General features: G+C 45.0%; 1 protein-coding gene and 1 pseudogene across 1 annotated transcript; one reads left to right on the plus strand and one right to left on the minus strand.

Annotated features, from left to right (window-relative positions):
- The first annotated feature begins 990 nt into the window (after positions 1–990).
- LOC139368723 (BLOC-1-related complex subunit 6-like) lies at positions 991–8,827 on the plus strand. Its single transcript, XM_071108014.1, has 7 exons — positions 991–1,071; positions 4,953–5,596; positions 5,801–6,165; positions 6,391–6,392; positions 6,596–6,765; positions 7,430–7,513; positions 7,629–8,827. Exons 2-7 carry the CDS (start codon positions 4,964–4,966, stop codon positions 7,752–7,754), a joined length of 1,380 nt encoding a protein of 459 aa, XP_070964115.1. The 5' UTR covers positions 991–1,071; positions 4,953–4,963; the 3' UTR covers positions 7,755–8,827.
- Positions 8,828–9,582: 755 nt separating this feature from the next.
- LOC139367345 (hyaluronidase-1-like) lies at positions 9,583–14,887 on the minus strand (annotated as a pseudogene).
- Between the last annotated feature and the right edge of the window lie 10,898 nt (positions 14,888–25,785).

Here is a 25,785-nt window from a genome sequence, read left to right on the forward strand (position 1 = left end):
CATGGCTCAGGGCCTTTAGGTCTCCTCAAGTCCAACTGAGGCTTCATCTAAATGGTGGTGAGATAGCGTTTAAACATATGGTTTGTATATTGTGTGTGTTTCCCCAGATACCGGTGTCCTATAAAACAAATAAACAGATGAACGTACAATTGACAATGTTGGCTGTTGGCTCACTATTTGAGCACAAGCGAATGTATTGTGACACTATAAAAAAAACTAATTATTTTTGTGTGAAGAATTACCTCAGAGTCCTTGAGCACTGTGAGTTAGGCCTTGTAGGTTAGGGTTATAGGTGTGAAGACATATATCCCCAGGGATAGTCTGTGTCCTGTATCTGCTCTGCTTCTGCCATCTTGAACATCACAAGATTGTGGCAGAGAGGCGCATGGGTGGGGCTCTCTCAGCACAGCTTACACATTCATGGCCATGTGGCAAATACTGTAGCTCGGTGACATCAGAAGTGATGGGCAATGGTCTCTGTCTCCCTCTGTGGGGAAGAGAGATAACTGCATGTGTAACAGTATAGACTTTACGTCCGTCCCCTTGCCCTGACCTGGGAGCGAAAAGATGAAGGTACTGGAGGCAAAGCTCATAAGTACACCACAGGAGGTTGGTGGCACCTTAATTGGGGAGAACAGGCTCGTGTTAATGGCTGGAGCGGAATCAGTGGAATGGTATCAAATACATCAAACACTTGGTTTCTATGTGTTTGATGCCATTCCATTTGCGCTGTTCGGGCCATTATTGTAAGCTGTTCCCCCCTCAGAAGCCTCCTGTGATACACAGATATGATTGACTGTGTTTGATTAAATTCCATTTAATACAACTTCATTCTGAAATTATTCAGTAATTACAATTATTATGGGTTTTATTATATTCATGAAACATCACATACTTACTACTGCATTTAATCATCATGTCAGACATTTACTGTGGTGAGCCAGGCCTACTAGTTTTTCTATGATTATGCGGAACTATTGCGTTCTCTACTGCAGGTTGTAGGGATAAATATACAGAGCGGACTGGACTAAATTTCATGGTTGACTAGATCTCTTGGAAAACATTACACTGGTAAGTGTTTATTTATTTGATTACGCTAAAAACATGCAGATATTTGATTTTCCTTTAAGTTAGTGGTAGAAATAAGTATTCCCACACATTTCCGGGTGATGGTTACTCTTGACAGACACGGAGTAACAAGGGAACTGAAAACAAGATAACACTCCGAGGCCTGGCTGCTAGCATCGACAGCTAGCTAGATAGCTAACGTCATCTGACTGCTGAGTAAACTGTTCGTTTATGGCTAATGAAAGCAATGTGTCAACTTGCTTGTTGGATGTTGTACCCATTCTTTATGATTTTTACATCATTAGTCTAATAGTTCGTATTGCTCAATGTTTTACAGCCTCCTGTTGCGAGCTGATTAAACGTTAGTTTACTAGCCGTAACGTTAGCTAATCACACTGACAGCTTGCCTGAAGATACCGGCCCTACCGTAACTCTTGTTTACACTGAGCTGCACTGGGGTAGGAACGCAATCATGGTTACATTTTAGCAGAAGATACTACTCTACCATTAAGCTTGTTTACACAAAGCTTAGAATGCAATCAAGGTTACATTACCCTGCCCTGAACTTAGCCACTGTTACTAGCGGGCTACCACCCAGTACTCTACCCTGCACCTTAAGACACTGCTGCCCTATGTACATAGTCATTGAACACTGGTCACTTTTTAATAATGTTTACATACTGTTTTACCCACTTCATGTATGTATGTGTGTGTGTGTGTGTGTGTGTGTGTGTGTATGTATATATTGCATTCTGGTCAAGGCTCATCCTATATAACTACTGCTGTACACACATTTTCTATTCATATACTGTCCAATTGGCTGCCCGCAGATCAATTTCCTCCTTGGGGCGAACTCAGTCATGGTCTCAACTTACTGTTGCGAGGTAGAATACACAAGGTGCAATTTTGAAATTTGGTTGCGCATCAACAGTTTTCTCTTGTTATATCAGTCACTGATGGTCACCAATTAGCCCATGTCAGCTAAATGTTTCTATTGGTAAGTTAATCTAGCAGCAAGCTATCTAAACTTGTATGTCGAATTTGAGCCTGGGGGGGCCCCTCATTGATTTTGTTAGTCAGTCTCACTCAGATATCATATTAAAAACTGCAAGCATTTGTCTCCGCCCCATGGCAAAATGAGTAGAATTGCATGTAATTAAAACACTGCGGCCCCTCATGAGTTGTGATTAAAAAAAATTGCCACACTGCATCAACGTTGCCCATCCCTGGTCTTTACACACCAACATATATATTTATATTCCGGACTCTGACATTTCTCTTTTTAATATTTATAAATTTTTGGGGATTTTTGTGTATTGTTCGGTATTACTGCACTGTTACAGCTGTGATAACATTTGTGTAAGCGACCAATAACATTTGATTTGTTTAAGACACCATGGAGCTGGCGCGGGATATGGGTGGGAAAATGTACCTCAATGCAGGGATGGGATATGCCACTTTACTCCAAATGTTACCTTTATCCACACCGATACATTGAGAAGATTGAAATACTACCAGTTTTCCTGGAGAACTTCCCTTTTCATCCTCATGCTAGCTAGCCACCGCAGCCATTTTGGAATGGCAGTTTCTTCGTCTTTGGTATCATGACATTCGTACATTTGTTTGTGCATGCCGCCACCTATTGTGCAGTAGTGTGTGGTCGATCACGTTACATTTTGTGATACAAAAATAAAAAGGAAGAGGGAAATGAAAAAAAAATTCACCACCAACTAACCCTACACCTATATACCACTATATTTGTTTTCTGACCCATATCTCGTACTGGCTCAACGCTGTCTTAATGTAACCATGAATGCGTTCTGACCTCAGTGCAGCTCAGTGTAAACAAGTGTAACGGTAGAGTTGGTGTCTTCTGGCAAACTGACAGCCAGCTCGTTAGCAACCTGTGTTTTTATGAGTTAAGCTAGCTAATGTTAGCTGTTGTTGGCCAAAGATATTCTTACCTCGTATTGTACTCACTCAACCTTTGTTATATTTTAGTTTTCATGTGTTTATTAGTAGAGGTCGACCGATTTATTCGGAATGGCCGATTTAATTGGGGCCGATTTCAAGTTTTATTTTTGGGCGCCAATTTAAAAAAAAAATTATTATTATTATTATTTTTTTTAACCTTTTTATTTAACTAGGCAAGTCAGTTAAGAACACATTCTTATTTTCAATGACGGCCTAGGAACAGTGGGTTAACTGCCTTGTTCAGGGGCAGAATGACAGATTTTCACCTTGTCAGCTCGAGGGATCCAATCTTGCAACCTTACAGTTAACTAGTCCAAAGCTCTAACCACCTGCCTCTCATTGCACTCCACGAGGAGCCTGCCTGTTACTCAAATGCAGTAGAAGGCAAGGTACGTTGCTAACTAGCATTAAACTTATCTTATAAAAAAACAATCAATCAATCATAATCACTAGTTAGTTATAACTACACATGGTTGATGATATTACTTTTATCTAGCGTGTCCTGCGTTGCATATAATCGATGCAACGCTGGGGATGATTTAACAAAAGCGCATTTGCGAAAAAAGCACAATTGTTGGACGACTGTACCTAACCATAAACACCAATGCCTTTCTTCAAATCAATACACAGAAGTATATATTTTTAAACCTGCATATTTAGCTAAAAGAAATCCAGGTTAGCAGGCAATATTAACCAGGTGAAATTGTCACTTCTCTTGCGTTCATTGCACGCAGAGTCAGGGTATATGCAACAGTTTGGGCAGCCTGGCTCATTGCGAACTAATTTGCCAGAATTTTACGTAATTATGACATAACATTGAAGGATGTGCAATGTAACAAGAATATTTAGACTTAGGGATGCCACCCGTTAGATAAAATACCGAACTGTTCCGTATTTAACTGAAATAATAAACGTTTTGTTTTCGAAATTGTAGTTTCCGGATTTGACCATATTAATGACCAAAGGCTCGTATTTCTGTGTGTTATAATGAAGTCTATGATTTGATAGAGCAGTCTGACTGAGCGATGGTAGGCAGCAGCTGGCTCATAAGCATTCATTCAAACAGCACTTTCGTGCGTTTTGCCAGCAGCTCTTCGCAAGCACAGTGCTGTTTATGACTTCAAGCCTATTAGCCTAATGGCTGGTGTAACCGATGTGAAATGGCTAGCTAGTTAGCTGGGTGTGCCCTAATAGCGTTTCAAACGTCACTCGCTCTGAGACTTGGAGTAGTTATTCCTCTTGCTCTGCAAGGGCTGCGGCTTTTGTGGAGCGATGGGTAACGCTGCTTCGAGTGTGGCTGTTGTCGATGTGTTCCTGGTTCGAGCCCAGGTAGGGGCGAGGAGAGGGACGGAAGCTATACTGTTACACTGGCAATACTATAGTGCCTATAAGAACATCAAATAGTCAGAGGTATATGAAATACAAATGGTATAGAGAGAAATAGTCCTATAAATACTATATTAACTACAACCTAAACCTCTTACCTTGGAATATTGAAGTCTCATGTTAAAAGGAACTACCAACTTTCATATGTTCGCATGTTCTGAGCAAGGAACTCACGTTAGCTTTTTTACATGGCACATATTGCAAAGTAGTATTGTTGACAGTTTAGTTTGGTGGGTCTTCCAATGTATGCTGGCTACCGGTACTAGAAGTTGCTTCGACGCAACTAAGCCAGTTTGTTGGGACGTTTGGCTGTTATCAAGAGATTAATAGAAAGCATTGTGTGTAATATGTTAGTCTTTCTCCCACCGTCCCTTGAAAGCAAGCAAGCCCCAATTACAAAGAGAAGCTAGAGCCCTAGGTGGGCAAGTTGATGTGCAATGATTTGTTGAATCCAACCCAGTTATTTATAGTTGTATGCATAGGGAGTAGGAGAGCGTGTCTGTTATCTAACATATTGAATGCAGCAGGTGGAGGGATGAGCCTCTTCCCTGTGATTGACACATATGTGCCGGAAGCAGCCAATGGGGTGGATACACCAGACTCCCCTGGATCCTGCAGTGAGAATGGCCCGCACATCTACTCCCCTACTACCCCCTCGCAGCTCCTGACGTTTGGGGGCAGGGTGCCAAGGCCTGGGCACGGATCCCTCGATGGGACCCCTGAAGAGACTGAGAACTGTGTGGATGGAGAGAGAGCATGCCATGTACAAGAAGACCCCATAGACACTCCTCACAACTACATGTCCCATTCGGACAAACAACACAAAGACACGCTCATATCACAGCCCTCCCGCCCCACTGCCACATGCGCGGCAGACACAAACCCACACGCGGCCCCTCAAGACATGTCCCTCCCTGGACCCCTCCAAACAGATGAGCCCCTAAATGATGTTCTTTCTAGAGACTCACAGCATACCGCCACCTCAACAAGCATTCCATCCAAAGACACAGCCCCACAGAGGGACACTCCCAGTGCAGACACACTTCCGTCAGAGACAGAACACACAGAGCCTTGTAACTGCTGTTCTGTAGAAACAGAGGAGGAGAAGCAGGAGGAGGAGAGCGAGGAGCAGCATTCAGGAAACACCCAGGCCGAAGTCTCAGCTCAGGTGAGTCTGCCATATTGACCGCTACTGCCCCTGTACATGAAGAGCCAGAGCCAACAGCTCAAGAATAGAAAATTGTACTTTAACCATTGTAATGCGGAAATGTTTTGTTTTTGTATGGATTTTTTGACCATCTGCAATAGTAAGGATAATACATGTTTGTTCATACGTCTGGTACCAGTATGTAAGACTGCCTCTTCCTCTCAGCTTACAGAGGAGCCCTCAGCAGCAGCTCCCAGCCCAAGCTCTGCCTCAGCCGAGAGGAATTCATCAGACCGCTGCCCCTGCCCGCCCCACGTCATGGCCCAGGTGCATGTGCGGAACGTCCCCGAGCGGGAGCGCATTGTCCGGGGCATGCAGGACAGCAAGAGTCTGGATGAGATCAGCCAGGCGTGCGGGGGAGGGGGTGGCGGCCGAGGGGGCCAACCAGAGGGCCGTAGGGCCACCATCTCCTCTGCCCTGGAGCTGGAGGGAACAGTCAGCCACGACGGGGACCTGACCCACTTCATCTGCCGCAACCTGGAGCAGAAGATCAAGATGAGCTCCAAGCCCAGCCTGGACTGTGACTGTGAGTATAACACCGGAGGACGGATGGTTATTCACCTGGGTTGTATTCATTAGGCACCAAACTGACTAAAACAGGGAGAGATCACCTGAACTTGTCCAGTAAGATACACTTGTTTTCTGTTGCAAAACGTTTTGCTACGGTTTACCTGAATACGACCCTGGTGATCAGTGAAATGCTGATTCACAAACTGCCTTTTATGTTATGATTTTAGTGATGCGTCAGTGTTAAGCTGCAGTTGAAGGCCGAGTTCCAAATCAAATCAATTCTTCCCCTTTCCTCTTGTGATTAGATTAGCACCCTCGGGAAGGGTGGGAGGACGGATGAGTGTCCTAGCACTGCTTGGATGAGGGAGGCTGATTTTGGTTTGCTTTGTAGACTGTCGATAAGGTAGTAATTTCCTGTGTGTGTTTCTGTCTCTCTCTTTCTGTGTCCAGCGGACTGCTCGGGTTCCATCAGTAGCAGAGGTCGGGGGTCGTCGTTGCGGCAGCCGGCAGACATCCCTCCCATCGACCCTGCTGTCCTGGTGGACCTACAGAGACACACTCAGGATGTTGCCCACAGTGTGGAGCTGATGATGCGCAGCCTCAACGGAACCATCCAGAACGTACGTGAGCTCAGTTTGTTCACAAACATGGACCATTTTGATCTGCGTTCAACTATCCTTTTAGTCCTGCCCTGATATACATTGCTTATTGTAAGTTGCTGATATTAAGGGTTTGCTATTAAGGGTCTGCTATGTTAATAGCTGAGTTTACAAAACATTAAGAACACCTGCTTTCCATCAGACAGGTGAATCCAGGTGAAAAGCTATGATCCCTTATTAATATCACCTGTTAAATCCACTTCAATCAGTGTAGATGAAGGGGAGGAGACAGGTTAAAGAAGGATTTTTAAGCCTTGAGACATGGATTGTGTATGTGTGCCATTCAGAGGGTGAATGGGAAACACAAACAATTTAAGTGCCTTTGGTATTAGGTGCCAGGTGCACTGGTTTGAATGTGTTAAGAAGTGCAACATTGCTGGGTTTTTCAAACTCTACAGTTTCCAGTGTGTTTCAAGAATGGACAACTGTGGGAAGCATTGGAGTCAACATGGGCCAGCATCCCAACATGGGCCAGCATCCCAGTAGAACGCCTTCGACACGTTGTAGAGTCCATGCCCTAACGAATTGAGGCTGTTCTGAGGTTAAAAGGGGGTGCAACTCAATGTTAGGAAGGTGTTCCTAATGTTTGTACACTCAGTGTATGTCTTTATCTGTGTGTGTCCAGATGACAGCGCTGAGTGTGGGATACATCCAAACCTACAGAGACTCAGTGGACAGCCTTGGGGAGTCTGTTGACATGAGCATAAAGGTGAGAGAAGAGCGAGCTTGGCTAGACATGAGAGAAATTATGATCAATGGCAATCATGGATGCTTGTTGTGTCATAAGTATATGATGTGTGCTCACTTCCTCCATGTGTTCATAGGGAATGTACACGCTGATGGCACGCTGTGAGGAGCTTGATCGTTCCATGCAGCCTATCCACACACTGGCTGCCCAGATCCGGGACATCAAGCGCACCCTGGATGCCCTGGAAGCTATTTGCAAGTAGCCCCTCCACCCTGGAGACCCCTCTCCCCCAGAGACCCTTGTCCACTGCAAACACTTTGTTAACCTAATGACCCCCCTGGAATCACTGCTACTAATCATGCCAGCTTCATGGGTGATCTACATTAACCCCCTCTCCTTACCCCTCCCCATGGAGACGCCCCTCCCCGCCCCTGAGATCCTCGCTCGGCTAGGAACCTGACAGAACTTGAAGGAAACGGAACACTTGATGCTTTTCTTAATGTATTCCCGTCCGACCCACTTGGTTCAGATTGCACTAACTGCTGCTGCCCACACGGTGGCACTCTCTCCCTCAAGTTATCATTACTCATTGTGTATCTATTATTTAATGTTTTACTTTTCTATTATTTCTCAGTTTTCTTTCTCTGTATTGTCGGGAAGGGCCTGTTGTTTATGAAGCATGTGCCGAATAAGGTCTGAATTGTATGGAGCATGAGCTTTAGGAACGGTTGTGATAAGATTTAGATGTTAGTCATTTCTTAGGCCGGTTCCTGAAACTGCCTGTGGCAGGTTTTAATAGTGACATGAGACAGCTGAAGGTGTGGGGGTACATATTATATTGTATAAAGGGCAGTCCCTCCATGTTATATACCTGTTAGTTATCAGGCTGTCCTGTGTTCCCTGGATAGATTGTTGTGCTTTAGGAGACTGTGGTACCTTTTGTCACATCACAGGTTGGCTGGTAGGTAGGCCTGTCAATTTCTAACATATCTATTTGGCTTAAATTGTGTTGCCATGGTGAGAGGTTCTGGACAGCCGTTACATGTAACATGCCCTTACAGGACTTGTATGTTACCAGATGTCGTCAGACCTGCTGAAGACCCACCTAGATAAGGCAGCACCCGCACACTGGATATAAAAGGGGATGGGCTGTAGGACTATAGACTTTGGGGGGATGCATGTTTGTCTGGGGAGAGAGGGATGGCCTCTAACTGCTCTTAATAATATCTCTGTACAATCAGAAGCACCTTTGTGCATATCTTTCTGTAACAAAAAAATGATTTTTGTCCTAAGTGTATATTTTAAGAAAAATAACAAATTTACATGAGCTGCAAAGAGTAGCTGTCTGTTTTTGTTCCTTGTTTGGTTGTGATGACATGAGTGCATAGATACAGGACATCTAGAGTGCATCCAATACATTTTATATAACATATTAGTACATTTCCACAGAAAAAAGGCATGATTTATTGTAATCACAGTAGCATGACCAGTAAGAACACAAAGGTAATGTTGAATGGTGAAATCATCTCAGTTGATATGACTGCAGAAACATGTTGTAGAATGTGTGTTTGAGGAAACCAACTTGGGAACCATATTACAACAAAGCCATTCACATGTAAGGAATAGAGAGAAGAAAAGTGTGCAGATTAACAACAATTAGTACATTTTTGTCATTTAGCAGATACTCTTATCCAGAGCAAGTAGGGTTAAGTGCCTTGCTCAAGGGCACAGTGACAAACTTTTAATCTAGTCTGCTTGGGAATTCGAACTAGCGATGTTTCAATTACTGGTCAAATGCTCTTAACCGCTAGGCTACCTACCGCCCCAGAAACATCCAGTACTGCCCTGTTATGAAGTGAACACACAACTGTCGACGAGACAAGAAAGTACGGCAATGTTAACCGCATCCTATGAATAAAAAGTGTACTTGTTTGTTTAGACAACACAGACCCCAAAAAAGGATCCACTTTCCAAAATAAAAGTATAATTTTCAGATTTCATTTTTAGAAATAGATATTCTTTGTACCATGCTCCTTTGTTATACACTAATGCAACAGTCTTTAGCCTGACCTGATAGTCCTGCAGGTTAGTCAGGAGTTCAGGCATAAGTCTGTGTTCAGGCTAAGGCTTAAAGCTGTGGTTAATACCAGCAGTAGAGGTAGGACAGGTGCAGTGAGTGACGGTCCACTGTGGTTCAAGAGAGCGAGTTGGTTCCCTGGTTCAGCTCACTCAATAAGGGGGGATTCAGTCTGGCTGGAAGGGCACTCTGTGCCCTGACCTCAGCCCTGTCCTTGAGGACCTCATCGGTGACTGGCCCCTCCAGGGACTCATAACACTGGCACTTTAAGTCCCTCTTCCAGGCCTCCAGGTTGCCAGGGTCCAGCTTGTCTGTGACCTGCACCATCTCTACCTTCCTCTCTGTCATCAGAAAGTTGGAGGGTGGCAGGTGCAGGTAGGCGGAGCTCTTGGATTTGTGGCGCAAGCAGTGGCCACGCCCCTGGCATAGATAAACGGCTGTGGTCACGTTGACGGCATACGGGCCCAGAACCTCAAGCATGAATGTGGCTAGCTCTGAGCAGGCTGTCTGGGGGGAGACAGACAGAGGGGAAATGTAATTCGCAAACCTCAGACACAGTTACATTAGTATGACTGACAATGTATGGAAGATTTAAGAGATCTGAGTCCTTGTCAATAGCGACCCGTCATTCAGGGCAGGTGGGGCAGAGCCCCACATTTTTAGCAATGCCTGTTTTGCATGTTATTTTGGCATTAATACATGTCACATATCAGTTTGCAAACCATGTCAAAAAATGTAAATATATCATTGAGTTTATAAAGCTCATTACAATCATGGTCTCTTTTGTTTTCTTGAATAAGGCAGCTCCAAAACGCAGGTGTTTCATCTAAGCTCAGTGCTTTCTTTGGTGGTGGGGCAAGCCAGCAGAAAATATGGAGCGTTGCGTCGTGATTGATTCAGTGTTTTGTCACTCATGGGGACACTACATCACTGCCAAGTCTAAGGGTATAGATTGAAAATTCAAGCCCCTTGGGTGCTGCCATCGAGTTACATTAGAAGTGCCCATCCAAGAAGGCTCAAGGTCGTTGGCCACAGATAAAATTACGTCAAATCACGTTATATGTTGTCGTGACGTTGTATTAGTTAATGTGACTGTTGTTCATCGAATGATTAAAGTTTCTAATTGTGTGATTATCTGAATCAAGCAATTATTAACTCATTAACCTGGGGCACCATGGGAAAACTAGTTTTTATTGAGTTTCTATTTCCCAGATTAACTCAAAGAATATCAGAATATCGATTTTACAACAGCCGCTAATTAACCAGTTACCTCTACCAATCTCATTCTGAACGCCTTGCAGCCCGTGAATCTGCACGGACCCGGGTCTCACCAATGAATTCGTACCACACCAATCTTAGTTCATCTTAATCTTAATATTTATTTACTAAAAAGCTAAAATGATGATAAAAGATACACATAGACAAAACACATTATAGGCTATTGATTAGAACTTAGTACAACGGGCCAACACACTATGGCGCGTGTTACCCACAATGGGGATTTCAAAAGAGAGAGAAAAAAGAAAGTACACAAGTGAAATATACATTTGGGTGAATTTGTCAGCTACTCTATTCTAACCCTAGCCTTGCCCCAAACTGCCGCTCTTATGGGTCAGAATATAATGATGTAATTACGTGGGGATGCTCTCCGAGGATTCTCTGCGTAGGCCTTCAGCTGTTCGATGACGCACTACTCCGGCGCACCTCTCTGAGCGTCCTCCCGATGTCAGTGTCATTTTTGGCTTAGGAGTCTGTTCCCTCACCCTTTGCTCTGGAAGGAGTCTTCTGAGGACAAACAGCTCTGTAGCTCAGAGCTCACAGCATAGGAATAAAACCCTTTAGATACCACGATTAGATGGGAGATGGAGGCTAGGTGGTTCGACTTGAATTCACCCACTTAGACACAGCTACTCATCCGTAGCTTGGATAGAAAAGGATTTCTTTGTCCTCAAACTTGCCTTGCGTTCTGGGTTCGTTGACTTTTTAGACCTTGCTGCAGCTTGGGTCACGTAGTCTTCTAGTAAATTCTATACTCACAGGTTTAATACCCTTGGGTCAGGAGTGGGCGTAACTGCCTTTTAGGGCAATTCACTGGGAGTACCAAGTTAATGAGGCAAGGTCTAGATTTTATTCAAATCCAATTTTAGACAACTAAGTTAACATTTCATCTTCCCCAAAACATTCTCTTTGATTTGGATATGTTCCATACAACGTACAATGTATAAACATCAAACATCTACTATGAAAACTTCACGTTACAATGTTTTTGTAATAACGTCATCTATTAACCTTTAATAACAAAACAAAAATGACATACATTTTCATATTCCATCTATCGTCATGACCACCATTGTGGCTGACATTAACCATTGTTCCAAAGTCCCTTTATTTCATGTTTAATGTTCTGAGGCTGGTTCTCCATAGTGACAGGACAAAAGAATTTGTCTGTGGCCTGAGATTTACCAGGGCCGTGAGGGGTCATAAAACCCCCCACATCTTCAGACCCCTAGATCTCTCCTCCTCTGTTGGGGTTGAGAGATAATCTGTAGGGTTGTGGTCTCCTGTAACCTGACCTGGTCAGGACAGTCAAGACAATGTACAGTAGCTTTGGTTGGACTGATCTTGTCAACATCATACTTTCAAAATCTTAGCTAGCAGTTATCATCATGTAGCAAGTCGACAATCTACTGGCAAATCTGGCAATCCTTTTTAATCCTTGTCATATGAAGAAAAATGAATGATAAAATGTCTCGATGCTCATCGGCCATTGGACATAAACATTACACAACAAGTTGGAAATAGCTAATTCAACAATGAGTGGTTTGGAAGGAATCAGTGGCTAAATACAAGCTTGCAAAGCAATCACTAGCCTGCTATTCAGTGGAGTGGATGTGTGGTCCCAAGTCTAAGATTAAGGGGCTCCTTTCCTAGTTTAAAATGATAAACATTCAACATTGGCCATGCTGTCAATTAAGCATGATTTGTGCCGTGGTCAAAATAACAAGTCAGAACTGCAAAATCTCTAAATCTGACTCGTAAGTTCAAGACAACTAGGAACTCAGGAAAAACGAGCTACGACTGGGAAAATACGTTTTGAACTTTCATCCAACTCGGAATTTTAAATCCGGGTACTCGGGCCTCTTTCTAGAGCTACGACCTGAAGATCACTGACATCATCAAGATTCAACCTTTTTATTTTTTTGGTTCCCAGTTGTCTTGAAAGCACCATAAATCCAGAGAATGCCAGACTTTGATGACAAAGTTTGATGACAAAATTTGCCCGTGAAGGACTGCCGTGCTACCTTCCTGTTCAAGTGAGCACAGCACAACAAGGTGAGTCCAAAAATGTCTTGTATGCTGCTGCATAAATGATGTCATACGCCAGGGAGATATGTATACTGTAGCTAAGAAAGTAATACTAAGTGTATGTTGTGTAGTAAGCTGGTAGTAACCCATGTGTCTCACCCTAATAATTTGGTCTATTTTCACCTCTTAACTTCACCTACTGTTCTAACTTGGTGTGCACATGTAGCCTATAAACTGTGTTTGAGAAATGTCTGCTTATATGCCCCCTTTATTTATCCTATGGTTCTGACTTGGTGTACAGGGAGAACACTGTAATAACGGCCCATGTTCTGAATTATGTCGCTGTACATTTCAAAAGTGATGAACAAATAGTTATATTGATGACGTCCTTCCTAGTTCACTCATTGTCTTAATCGAAATTACGGATTGCCTCTAATCAGCTTGTGCCATAGTTTGTACATCTCAATTGTCAGTAGAAACCACGTTTTTTTAAGCAAGTCAGCCATATCAGCTATGTTTTTCTAAAAGGCAGTATATGAGGCTGAATGAACTGTTTTGCTGCCAGACAAGGCACCACTGATAGCCAGGTGTAGCAGTGGTAAGGTGTTGGGACTGCTGTTGGGACAGCTTTATTTATGTAGGCCCTAACAGTTTGTGGGCACTGTTTGTCACCGTTATAGTGCTATTAATGTATTGGTTAGTGTTGTGTAGGGGCTTTGCTGGCATGCATCCCACATGTTATTTTTTTGCCCCACCAAGATTTACATGCAAAATTGCCCCTGGTCCTTGTAGAGAAGACACCTGGATCGTTCTCCCAGAGGATAACCCCTGCTACCCCCATGGCAGCACTCTAACCAATACCGTTGACCAAGTCCACCTGAGGGAACATCACACATTAGTTACAGACCCACCAGACAGAGAAACCACTATCAAAAATATGGTAACATCCACTTCCACCCAGCACTATCTCTCACCTCATACAGAAAATAGTTAGTTGACGTATAGACACTACTGACTAATAGGAACACAGGAAGGTCGTAGGCGGTCTCAGCCAAGCCTGTCACTCTCAGTGCCTCTCGGATCTGATTAGATGTGTACAGTCTGGCCCTTGAGATCCCGCCCTGCAGCTTCTCTAACGTGAGGGAAAGGTAGAGGGCTGAGCAGCGTTTCCATAGCCATAGCGGCACGTCGTTCAACGCCATTTCAGCAGCGGGACAGCGGCCCGTGTAATTGGATATCGACTGGGGGGGCCAGAGTTGTAGTAGTTGGGGTACTAGGACACGCCCCACAGAGCCTTGGGGCGGAGCCTCATCTCCTACAGTGTCTCCATAAGAATGGACTGGGCCGCCATCTCAAAGTCCACCTGGGGGACGGGATGACATCATTATTATGAGACAACTGGCATAGTGAATAGCATCTATAACATCTGTTTATCCTATTACTATAAACTGGCACTGTCGTGATGAGGATCTTACCTGAGACCACTTCTCTACCTCCTCTGTGGTCCAGTTAGGGAAGAATGTCCTCAGTAGAGCCCTCCATGTAGATGCCCTGTTTATCACGGTTCCTTCCCCACTGCTGGGAACACTGGCCCCAACCCAGTACCCCCATTCCCTGGTACCCCGGTGCCCCGGAGAGGGTAGCGCGGCCACGAGGTCCTCCTGTGTATTCTGGAGGTGTCCTTCCGGTCTGAGTTGTTGGGGAAGGCCTCCGTTCACAGGCTGGTCCTGGTCAGTGTAATAAGGGTACTTTCCCAGAGTGTCCTCATAAAACATGGCCAAGCAGCCTTCTCTCTCCATCCCAATGGCTCCTGGGTCGGGACGTCCAGAACCCGCCTTGTTGGCTACTCCCCATAGTACTAGGAAAGGCTGCCCTGGTGACGCGATGTGGGCAGGCTTTGTGGGACCACCAAGGCAGCGGGAGGTGAGGAACATCAAGAGGAGGAATGGTAGGAGGGCCCTGTGTGGCCCAGTGTTGAACCCTGCCTGGACCACGCGCTCAGTCCACGCCATGGAGCTGCCTGCTGCCTCTGTGTCTCACCACGGTTCCAGGTCCTCACAACCAACCATAGCCCTGGGAACAAAACACTGAAAGACCCTCACCTCAGCAGTCAATATGTGGAGGCAACACATTGCTACAGTATGTAAAGTTAACAAATGACATGTATATTCATTGAATCATAGTCAACAATAACAATTTAATCACCAAAAACCTGATGTCAACAAACAAATGACATTGCCAGGCTGCCCCAATCACTCCTAGGGCTCTATTCAATCTGTAGCGTTAGGGTAAAGAGCCGACATAGGCATATTTTACTGTGAATGCTGTCTCCTCTAACGAGGGAACATTGCCTTTACATTTCAATCACGCTGTAATGCTGAACTTCAGCAATACGGATTGAATAGAGTTCCTAGTCATCCCCATGTCGCCACCAGTCAGTATTTAAACCTTTCTCATTGACTGGCGAGATTCTTATGCAATCTTATTTGGGCCTCCAAGAGTACAGGCCTGAAACAACAAAAGAAAAGATGATTGATGAGGTGTGTGTGTGTCAGCGGCAGCACCAGCAGAGGAGACGTAGACTAGAGGAAAAGGATGCCTCAGAAAGGCAATTACCAAGAGTTAATTACCAAGAGTTAATTACCAAGAGTTAATTTGATTCATTAGTGCCGCCCACATTGGCCAGAGATGCTGCTCAGGAATACTACTCAGTAGTGCAGCAGAGGGAGCCATGCCAAAGACAACTACAAAAAACCAACAGGCTTTTTGTTATACTACACTATGATGTTTGATCACTACCGTTATAGCCCTGTGAAAGACAGTAAATCCCTAATACCGGACATTTTTAAGAATCTGTCCTATTTTGGGTAAAGCTCTAATCTTTTAACAGTAATCTGCTTTTGTTTGTTTTACTGATCAGGAGTGAAGGGGAGGGTACACCACCAAGCATGTGAACATGTAGGATTCAATGTCAAACCTAAAGGATTAACTACCTCGGTCTAAGAAATCAGTCAACCGATATCATGGACAAGAACCCATTGTGCTGTTGTTGGGTGGCAGGTAGCCTCATAGCTGCGGAAAGTAGGGGTCCCCCCCAATCTAAAACAGTGGGGTTAAGTGCTTAAGTAAAAATATTTGAAAGTATTACTTAAGTCGTTTTTTGGGGTATCTGTACTTTACTTTACTATTTATATTTTGACAACTTTTATTTCACTACATTCCTAAACAAAATATTGTACTTTTTACTCTTTTTGACACATTTAATCATGCACTCATACAGTATACACTAATCCAAGTCACTCCCTGTCTGGAAAAAGTACAGTGCCATAGCCTAAGAAATCCCCCCACTAAACTTAAGAATCAGACTCTAAACTTAAGAATCGACCTCTAAACTTAAGAATCGACCTCTAAACTTGGCAACAGAATCTTTATTTGGATTTCTTTAAAAAAACGTATCCTGCTCTTTCTGTGGAACTTTAATGTGGAAGAGGACTGGAAAATGTTGCCATCATTGAAAAAGACAAATTTACTGAATGAGGCAATGTCTCATCCTTCCTAGAATTTGTCTGAAAAGCTAAAAGACAGAAAGAAGTGTGTCATGCATATGTCTGTACTTTGGTATTTTTCATTTCCCTCATGTTTCTTACTTTCTCTATGCTTTTCCCCAGTATCCATGTTCCTTAGGCAGCAGCTCTGTATTTTGTTTTCAATCTATCAATATTTTCTACAGTTTCATATGTCTATTTGGGCCTGAACATCAGCATAGAATCCTAATGGTGATTCAAAATATGTACTAAAAGTAATATAGTTTGGTTTGAGAATCACTAAGCAATAGTGGTGGTAAATGTGCCTGTTTTCCATGCTACAATCATAGAGATCATTGTATATTTATGTCTACGATTGCTTTTCTGTGTGTGTGTCTGTGTGTGTGTTTGCGTGTGTCCATTCGCCCATGTGTGGATTGGCGGAGAAGCTATTCCTGGCCGGTTGAAAGACCTGAGATTATGAGGGATCTGAGATGAATCCTGCACTCTGGTGCCCATCACCATGGAAACAGATCAGGTGGTTTGGGTGACCTACAGGACAGGTGGGTGTGGTGTTGAATGATCTGTGTGCAAAGCACTGGTGGTTGACTGGGGTACTGGCAGGGTGCAGGTCAGCTGGCTGGGTGGCAGCAGGTTTTTAGGTCAGGTGGTGGTGGCACGCCTTCAGGACGGCTCGCAGTTGGATGCATTGCTTCTAAAGTTGTATGTATTGAGTTGGGTAGAGATAAGATGAGAGTAGGTCCCCTTTTACACTGTTTCATAGGATATATATTTTGTAGAATATATTCTGTTCACACTTACAGCTTCAGCAACCTTGGGTTGGTGATTGGGGTAGGTAAGGTTCGTTGGTTGGTTACGGTGTTGGTTTTACTTTAACTCCAGAAGCTTGCTGCAGTTGTATCCCTCAAGTAAAGCACCGCATGTCAAAACAGACGCTTCCGGCCCTGCGGCTGAAACTGTACTCCTCTCATGTAGTGCGTTTTATACTCAGAGACTAAATTAAATATGTATACTATATATACAAAAGTATGTGGACACCCCATCAAATTAGTGGATCCGGCTATTTCAGCCTCACCTGTTGCTGACAGGAGTATAAATCGAGCACACTGCCATGCAATCTCCATAGACAAACATTGGCAGTAGAATGGCCTTACTGAAGAACTCAGTGACTTTTAAAGAGGCACTGTCATAGGATGCCACCTTTCCAACAAGTAAGTTTGTCAAATGTCTGTCCTGCTAGAGCTGCCCCGGTCAACTGTCCATCTGTACATGCTCTACAAACTATCAGTAACATTTCAACTAACTATATACTAACCCTAACTTTAACCTTATCCTAACCCTTCTCTCTAAACCTAACCCTAGCAAGCAGTTGCTTGGGGGGGGGGGGGGGGGCCGAGGGTTAAATACACAACATCTAATTGATGGAATTGGAACCAGGTGTGATGGAAGACAAGACAAAACCAATGGAAAATTAAAAGTGGATCGGCGATGGCTAGAAGGTTGGTGACTTCGTACGCCGCCTGAACAAGGAGAGGGACCAACTTCGGCGGAAGTCGTGACATTCACACATCCCTAGTCGAAGGTAGTCACTAGTTACCACCACCACAATGTTCCCATTTCTACAATCTCTCTTCTTTAAATGTTATTTTAAATCTAACCTTAACCACACTGCTAACTTTTTGCCTAACCATAACCTTAAATTAATGTTAAAATTAGTTTTTCATTAAATTTTACAATAAGCCTATAGTCAATTTCGACTTTGTGGCTTTGGTAACTAGTGGAAACCCTAATTGAATCCGAACTCTTCATTGTGACAACGCTGAAACATCAATTCCTGGGCGAGACAGTGCCACATTTTCGTTTGTGCCGAAATCAAAACAGAAATGTGACATAAACAAAAATGTAACATTACAATTGTTTTTCACACAAAAAAACATCTGATTAGTCAAGTATTTAATCAGTCGTCTTACTCATGAAGGGGATGATGACGCAATCTTTGCAAGAGAGATTGGTCCTCGACTCTCAGTCATTTCAATCAGGGTAATTACCCTGTAGTTAGCACAGGGAACAGCGCATTGACTCTGAGTGATGAAAAAATTAAAGTCCTCAGCAACAATTATTAGAATAATTGAATGGATGTTTTGTGCACAAAAGTGGTGACTAAAGTATCTTATTAGGAATTTTCATATCTGACTTCTCTATGTGGCCATCTATGTCAGGCTATGCCATCAATAGCGCAAGGCCATTTAAACACGTTTTCTGGACAATGTATCAAACTGAAGGACTCATGGCATGACATGTTGAGAACTTGAAGCATACTGTGAAATTTCTCTTCTGATGTCTTTAAAATGGGTATAATGTGTATTTGCTGTAACATGAAATGTGGATATTTCACCCAAGGCATGTTTGGAACCTACAGGCCGCGTATTTCATCCTAAGGACTGTTGAACTGTTTTCTGTACAATAGGACATGTTGTAGACACTTATGAGGAAATGTCAGGTTTGTGTCAATGGACAGAAATGTGCTGGATTCTCAGAATCAACTGGGTGATCCCTGTGACACGCTGTCTGGCCTAATCGGCCCGCCCTCCGTGAGTATCCGTATAAATTACTGGACTTGCTATCAGACGTCAGGTTAAGTTTCTTTGCGCGGCCACACCAGTTGAACAGAGTGATCCATACCTCCTTTGAAGCCAAACACCTAATGACGAAAACGTATTCTATTCAGTCCGAAGCAATCATCCCAGAGGTGGCCCTGCGGAACACACAGTGGTCTCATTTTAAACAAAGTAACTAAGTTCACCATCCATCCCGCCTGTGATCAGAGAAAGAATTAGCTGCACGGAAACAACTCTAATGGACTTTACTTTCCTGGACTGAGTACTGACAGAGAGAGAAGTGGTTATCGCTGCTTGGGCTGTGAATTATTTAGGCCTGCTGGCCTCAGCACTGCTGTCGAAAGACACTTGGACAACCATCCATCCCTGCTCCATCCCATCCTAATCGGAATCCAACTGGGCAGGCAACACTGACATACAAGCAATATATCCCTGTTATATTCTTCATCTCCTCTGAAAGTGGCATTGTGTGTGTAAAGTGGTGGAAGTTATAAGAGTATTGTAAGACGGTTTAAAGTTTAATTTACAAACCCATGATCAATACTGTCTCAGCACTCTCCACATCGGAGGCTAATTGGTAGCCTAGTTCATGTCTTTTCCTGGTTGGTGCGCTCTAGAGTTTCACGGTTGTGAATGCCTAAATTGAAGAAGTCCTCACATTTTCTCTTTCAATGAATAAGATCATGTCATTCTCAAAAGTCTTGTGAACGTTCTGTTGTATTTGCCTGAGTTGAGTACGGAAACCAGTTATACTGTGGAGACTCTCACCTCAATAACTGTGTTGTACCCCATTGTACACTGTTTTATAACATGTCTTTAACAACCTTGTTTTCCAACTTATTAAGTCTAGTAAATAAAACCTTAAATTAATTATTTGTGGCACTGAGTTCATTTGCAAGCGTTTGGGCTGATAAGTCAGGATTCTGCCTTGTAGGCTCTCTGCAAGGAGCCTTACATATGAAACAGCTTACAAAGCAGCGTCTGGATTTATCAGCTTCTGAGGCTGCTATTGAAATTGATCAGCCTGTCAGGAATGGAGCTCACCCACTCTGTAAATGTAAATATTATCTATAAAACATGAAGTGTCCCTTATAATTATACACATATCAGTTATGAAAGCTAACAACCAGCATAGATAACAAGCTAGCTAGATATCTATCTAACTAACAAAACGACCTAACTTGCTCACTCGCTCAAAAGACTAGCCAAGTTAGGTGCATTGTTGATTGCATGTGATTGGCTGTGGTCTGGTAGGTAGCACAAAGCCTGGGAGACAGTGCTGCCTGTCAGGCATCATTCAGAGTTTAAATGCCCCACAAGCTCTTAGTTCAAGGTAAGGGGTGTTTAGCTTGCTAACATTCTCATTTATAAACTGATAATGAGCTCCAAACACTAATGAAAGCATGATGTTAGCATGAAATGTACCATCCCATAGTGTAAGTAAGTAAGAAGCCTTGGCTTCTTGCGAGCCGGAATGGCTCATAGGGCAGGACCCTATCTCCTGCTTCTGTAGCATGGAGCACTGTAACCAACTTCATATAGCCACCCAGAAGAAAGGCACACGGACGCCCACACTCCAGGTTGTCTTGGTTTTTATCTGCAGTAAAAGATATCAAACGATAATGACAGGCATTGACAGGACAGTCACAGCCACACGTTCACTGCTCTCAGAATATCTCTCTCAGACTCAGAATATCTCTCTCAGACTCAGAATATCTCTCTCAGACTCAGAATATCTCTCTCAGACTCAGAATATCTCTCTCAGACTCAGAATATCTCTCTCAGACTCAGAATATCTCTCAGACTCTATGCACAAAGTGATCATATAGTATAAATGCGTTGTGCTTAGAAAATAACAAAAATAAAGTAAAGCATTCCTGCAGTAGAAGATATCAAACAGTGATGACAGGAATTGAGAGGACGGTCACAGCCACACGTTCACTGGTTAGGTAAGACACAAGATATCTCTTTGAACGCAACAACAGTAATAATGCATGTCCTTTTTATATAAACCTTTTAAGGTAGTAAGAAAATACGTTCACTTAATATTTCTATAAATCACCTGCTAGCAATAGCTAGAGTGACATTACGGTGCTCGTTAGCTCGTCATTAACATGGCTAGCTAAGCCAGCAAAAACTTGGTTAACTTGCTGAAATAGGCTTTAAATACATTAACGGCAACATAAATATATACATAGCCACATTCGCTATTGACTTTGGAATACATGAACAAGTTTTCAAAAGACACTATTGTGTTATACAGTTTTAAACAATTTTTTTATGTACAGAGGAAATAGACTCAAACCTGCTCTCATAATATCTCAGACTGAAGAGCAGGCAGACCAACTTTCCAAATAGGGGAGAAGAACTCAAAGCCCACTAGTTGTTCTTTCAAGGAAAATCATTTTTTAAATGCTATTGACAACCTTAGTAGAATGGCAGCAAATATTTTTATGAATTCGACAACACATAATGAAAGGAAACTTATATCTGCCACATCCTAATCTGTTTCACCTGTCTTTGTGCTTATCTCCACCCCCTTCCAGGTGTCGCCCATCTTTCTAGCTTTCCTGGTTTTTGACCATTCTGCCTGCCCTGACCCTGAGCCTGCCTGCCGTTCTGTATCTTGTCACAACACCCTGGATTACTGACCTCTGCCTGCCCTGACCCTGAGCCTGCCTGCCGTTGTGTACCTTTTGGACTCTGCTCTGGACTACTGACCTCAGCCTGCCCTTGACCTGTCGTTTGCCTGACCCCCTGTTTCTGTAATAAACTTTTGTTACTTCAAAACTGTCTGCATCTGGGTCTTCTCCTGAGCCTTGATAGTACGAACTGGCCATGACGGACCCAGCAGACTCGGACCAGCTCCGCAACGCCGTCTGCTCCCAAGTAGCCACCATTGGAAGACACGAGGAATTGCTTCGTGGTTTTATTGAAGGGTTCCAGACCTTGCCCAAACGCCATGAAAGCACGTTGAACACATTGCTGGAGAAATTCTGTGGGTTGTCTGTCAGGCAGCCTACCATGACAGTAAATTCCCAGCCAATCAGTAACCCGGCTGTTAGCCACCCCGGTTTCCCGAGACCCCGCTTACCTCCCCTGAATGCGTCGCTGGAGAACCTGTCACGACATTTCTCACACAGTGTTGTCTCATCATCGAGCTGCAGCCCTCCTCCTTCCCCTCGAACCGCTCAAAGATAGCCCTCCGGGACATCAGCGTGATGAGGTACGCTATCACCTGGGCTACAGCAGTGTGGGAACAACAGTCAGCCTTATGCTTCAGTCTGGAGGAGTTTGTGGCAGAGGTGAAGAAGGTTTTGATTCTCCATTGTCCCGGAGAAGCTGCCCAGAAGTTCCTCCAGCTTCGGCAAGACTCCCGCAGTGTGGCAGACTATGCAGTGGATTTCCGCACGTTGGCAGTTGAGAGAACCTGGAACCCGTAACCGCTGTTCGACACGTTCCTGCATGGATTATCGAAGGAAGTTAAGGACGAATTAGCAGCCCGGGACCTACCGATGGATCTCTACACACTCATTGCCTTGACCATCTGGATCGATGGGTGGCAACGAGAACATACAGTAGGAAGGAGAGGAGGTCTGATTCCACTCGCCCTCCCAAGGATTCTACCTCGCTTCTGAGGCATTGCCTGAAGTCAGCGCCACCTGGCCCGTGACGTCTTCCGGTGGGCTCAGAAGTTGCCCTTGACCTCTCCGAAATTCCTGTGGAGTACCAGGTCCTCTACAAGGTTTTCAGTAAAGCCCTTCAGTTCCTTCGCACCGACCCTATGACTGCGGGATCAACCTTCTCCCAAGCACCACACAGCCCCGAAGACGACTGTACTCTCTGTCGGGTCCGGAGACCAAGGCTATGGAGACCCATATCGAGGACTCCCTAGCTGCAGGGTGTATCTGTCCTTCTGCCTCCCCCGCCGGCACAGGGTTCTTCTTTGTGGAGAAGAAAGACAAAACCCTACGCCCATGCATCAACTACCGGGGCCTCAATGACATCACGGTGAAGAACCGCTACCCACTACCACTCATCGCCTCGGCCTTCGAGCTGCTCCAGGTGGCCACAGTTTTCTTCAAGTTGGACCTGCGGAATGCTTACTATCTGGTGCAGATACGGGAAGGGGACGAGTGAAAGACTGCCTTCAACACGGCCAGCAGTCACTACAAATATCTGGTCATGCCATTTGGCCTTACCAACGCTCCAGCTGTGATCCAGGCCCTGGTCAATGACGTTCTCTGTGACATGTTGAACCGGTTCATCTTCGTCTACATCGACGACATCCTAATTTTCTCCCAATCAGCCCAAGAAGATGTGTTCCATGTTCGACAGGTCCTCCAGCACCTCCTGGAGAACCAGTTTTAGTAAAAGTGCAGAAAAGCGAATTCCATCGCTCCACCATCCCCTTCCTTGGTTACATCATTGTTGCAGGGAATGTAGAGATGGAAACCGGGAAGGTAAGAAAGGTGGTAGATTTGCCCTAGCCTACGTCTAGAGTGCAGCTGCAGCTTTTCCTGGGATTTTCCAACTTTTATCGCTGCTTTATCCAGGGATACAGCACCCTGGCTTCCCCACTGTCTGCACTCACCTCTCCCAAGGTTCTGTTCACGTGGTCCCTAGCTGTGGACTGGGCATTCCCATATTGATTCATCCTGACCCGTCCTGTCAGTTCGTTGTGGAGACCGATGCTTTGGATGTCGGAGTGGGGGCTGTCCTGTCCCAGTGTTCTGCCCTGGTCCTCAAGTTACATCCTGCGTCTTCTTCTCCCATTGCCTCAACGCCACAGAGAGGAATTACGATGTGGGGAATCTTGAGCTTCTCGCGGTGAAGATGGCGTTGGAGGAGTGGAGACACTGGTTGGGAGAGGGCGGAACATCCGTTCTTTGTGTGGACGGATTACAAGAACTTGTAATATCTCTTCACTGCCGAGGGTCTCAAATCCAGGCAAGCTAGGTGGGCCCTGCTTTTCGTCCGGTTTAACTTCTCCCTCTCCTACTGACCGGGATCCAAGAATATCAAGCCGGATCCGCTGTTACACCACTATAGCCCCGCGGCTACACCCTCGGACCCTGAGACCATCCTTCCCATCTCGTGCCTGGCGACGGTACTCATCTGGGGAATAGGGAAGCAGGTCCATGAGGTGAACCGTTCCCAGCCAAACCCTGGGGGGGGGGGGCAGATAACCGGATGTTTGTTCCTGACGCTGTCCGCCCCTTGTCCCTGGAGTGGGCCCACTCCTCCAGGCTTACCTGCCACCCGGGCACCCGTCGGACTTTGGCCTTTGTGCGGATACGTTTTTGGTGGCCTATCATGGTCCCGGACGTCTCCGCGTTCGTTGCCGCCTGCACCATCTGCACGCAGAACAAGACTCCTCTGCAAGCTCCGGCTGGTCTCCTTCAACCAGTGCCTGTCCCTCACTGTCCCTGGTCTCACATATTCCTGGACTTTGTCACCACCATCCTGACAGTAGTGGACCGGTTTTCCTAAGCCGCCCACTTAATTTCTCTCCCCAAGCTACCCTCTGCCAAAGAGACGGCCCAGCTCATGGTGCAGCAAGTCTTCCGGATCCATGTACTCCCGGTGGACATAGTCTCCGACCAGGGTCCTCAGTTTTCATCCCGGTTCTGGAAGGCGTTCTGCACACTCATTGGGTTGTCGGCCAGCCTGTCCTCCGAGTTCCACCCTCAGTCCAAAGGCCAGTCGGAGCGAGCCAATCAAGACCTGGAGACGACACTTCGTTACCTTGTCTCCGCAAACCCCACCACCTGGAGCCAGCAACTCGTGTGGGTTGAATACGCCCGCAACACCCTCCCCTGCTCTGGCACTGGGTTCTCGCCTTTCAAGTGTTCACAGCCCTTTGTCTCCTGTTTCTATGCCCACCGCTCTTCCCTGTCTCATAGACGGACAACTGGCGTACACAGTGAGGCACATCCTGAAGGTTCGACCGCGGAGCAGGAGATTCTAGTACCTGCTTGACTGGGAGGGTTATGGCCCGGAGGAGAGGTGCTGGGTACCCGCTAGGGACATCCTGGACCCAGGCCTCATCGTTGAGTTCCAACACCGGCACCCCGGTCAACCAGGTATGCGCCCAGGTAGGACGCCAGGTGGCGCCCCTCCAGGGGGGGGGTCCTGTCACACCCTGATCTGTTTCACCTGTCTTTGTGCTTGTCACCAGCCTCTCCAGGTGTTGCCCATCTTCCCCATTATCCCAATTGTACTTATACATGTGTTCTCTGTATGTCTATTGCAAATTTTATTTGTTTGTTTCGTCAAGCCTGTCAGAGTTTTTCCCGTGCTCCTGTCTTTATCTAATTTCTGTTTTCTAGCTTTCCTGTTGTTTTATCATTCTGCCTGCCCTGACCCTAAGCCTGCCTGTCGTTCTGTACCTTTCGGACTCTGCTCTGGACTACTGACCTCTGCCTGCCCTTGAGCTGTAGTTTGTCTGCTCCCCTGTTTCTGTAAAAAACTTTTGTTACTTTGAAACTGTCTGCATCTGGATCTTCTCCTGAGCCTTAATAATATCACACCTTTTTCTGAAGTAAATGGTTCCATCCAGTACTCTGCCCACAAACTGCAGTGTTCTTTGATATTTAAATTGAACGCAGTGCAAGCGAGGTTGATGGAAACTCTACATTTCACTTTGTCACAGCAGCTTGATGTACAAGTGCACCCCCTGGACAGCACAATAGTCTTTCACAGGGCCTTACCCCCAGTCTACTGTATCTCCTCAGTGCTGAGTGC

This window comes from Oncorhynchus clarkii, chromosome 16, assembly GCF_045791955.1.
Source record: "Oncorhynchus clarkii lewisi isolate Uvic-CL-2024 chromosome 16, UVic_Ocla_1.0, whole genome shotgun sequence".
Lineage (NCBI taxonomy): Eukaryota > Metazoa > Chordata > Actinopteri > Salmoniformes > Salmonidae > Oncorhynchus > Oncorhynchus clarkii.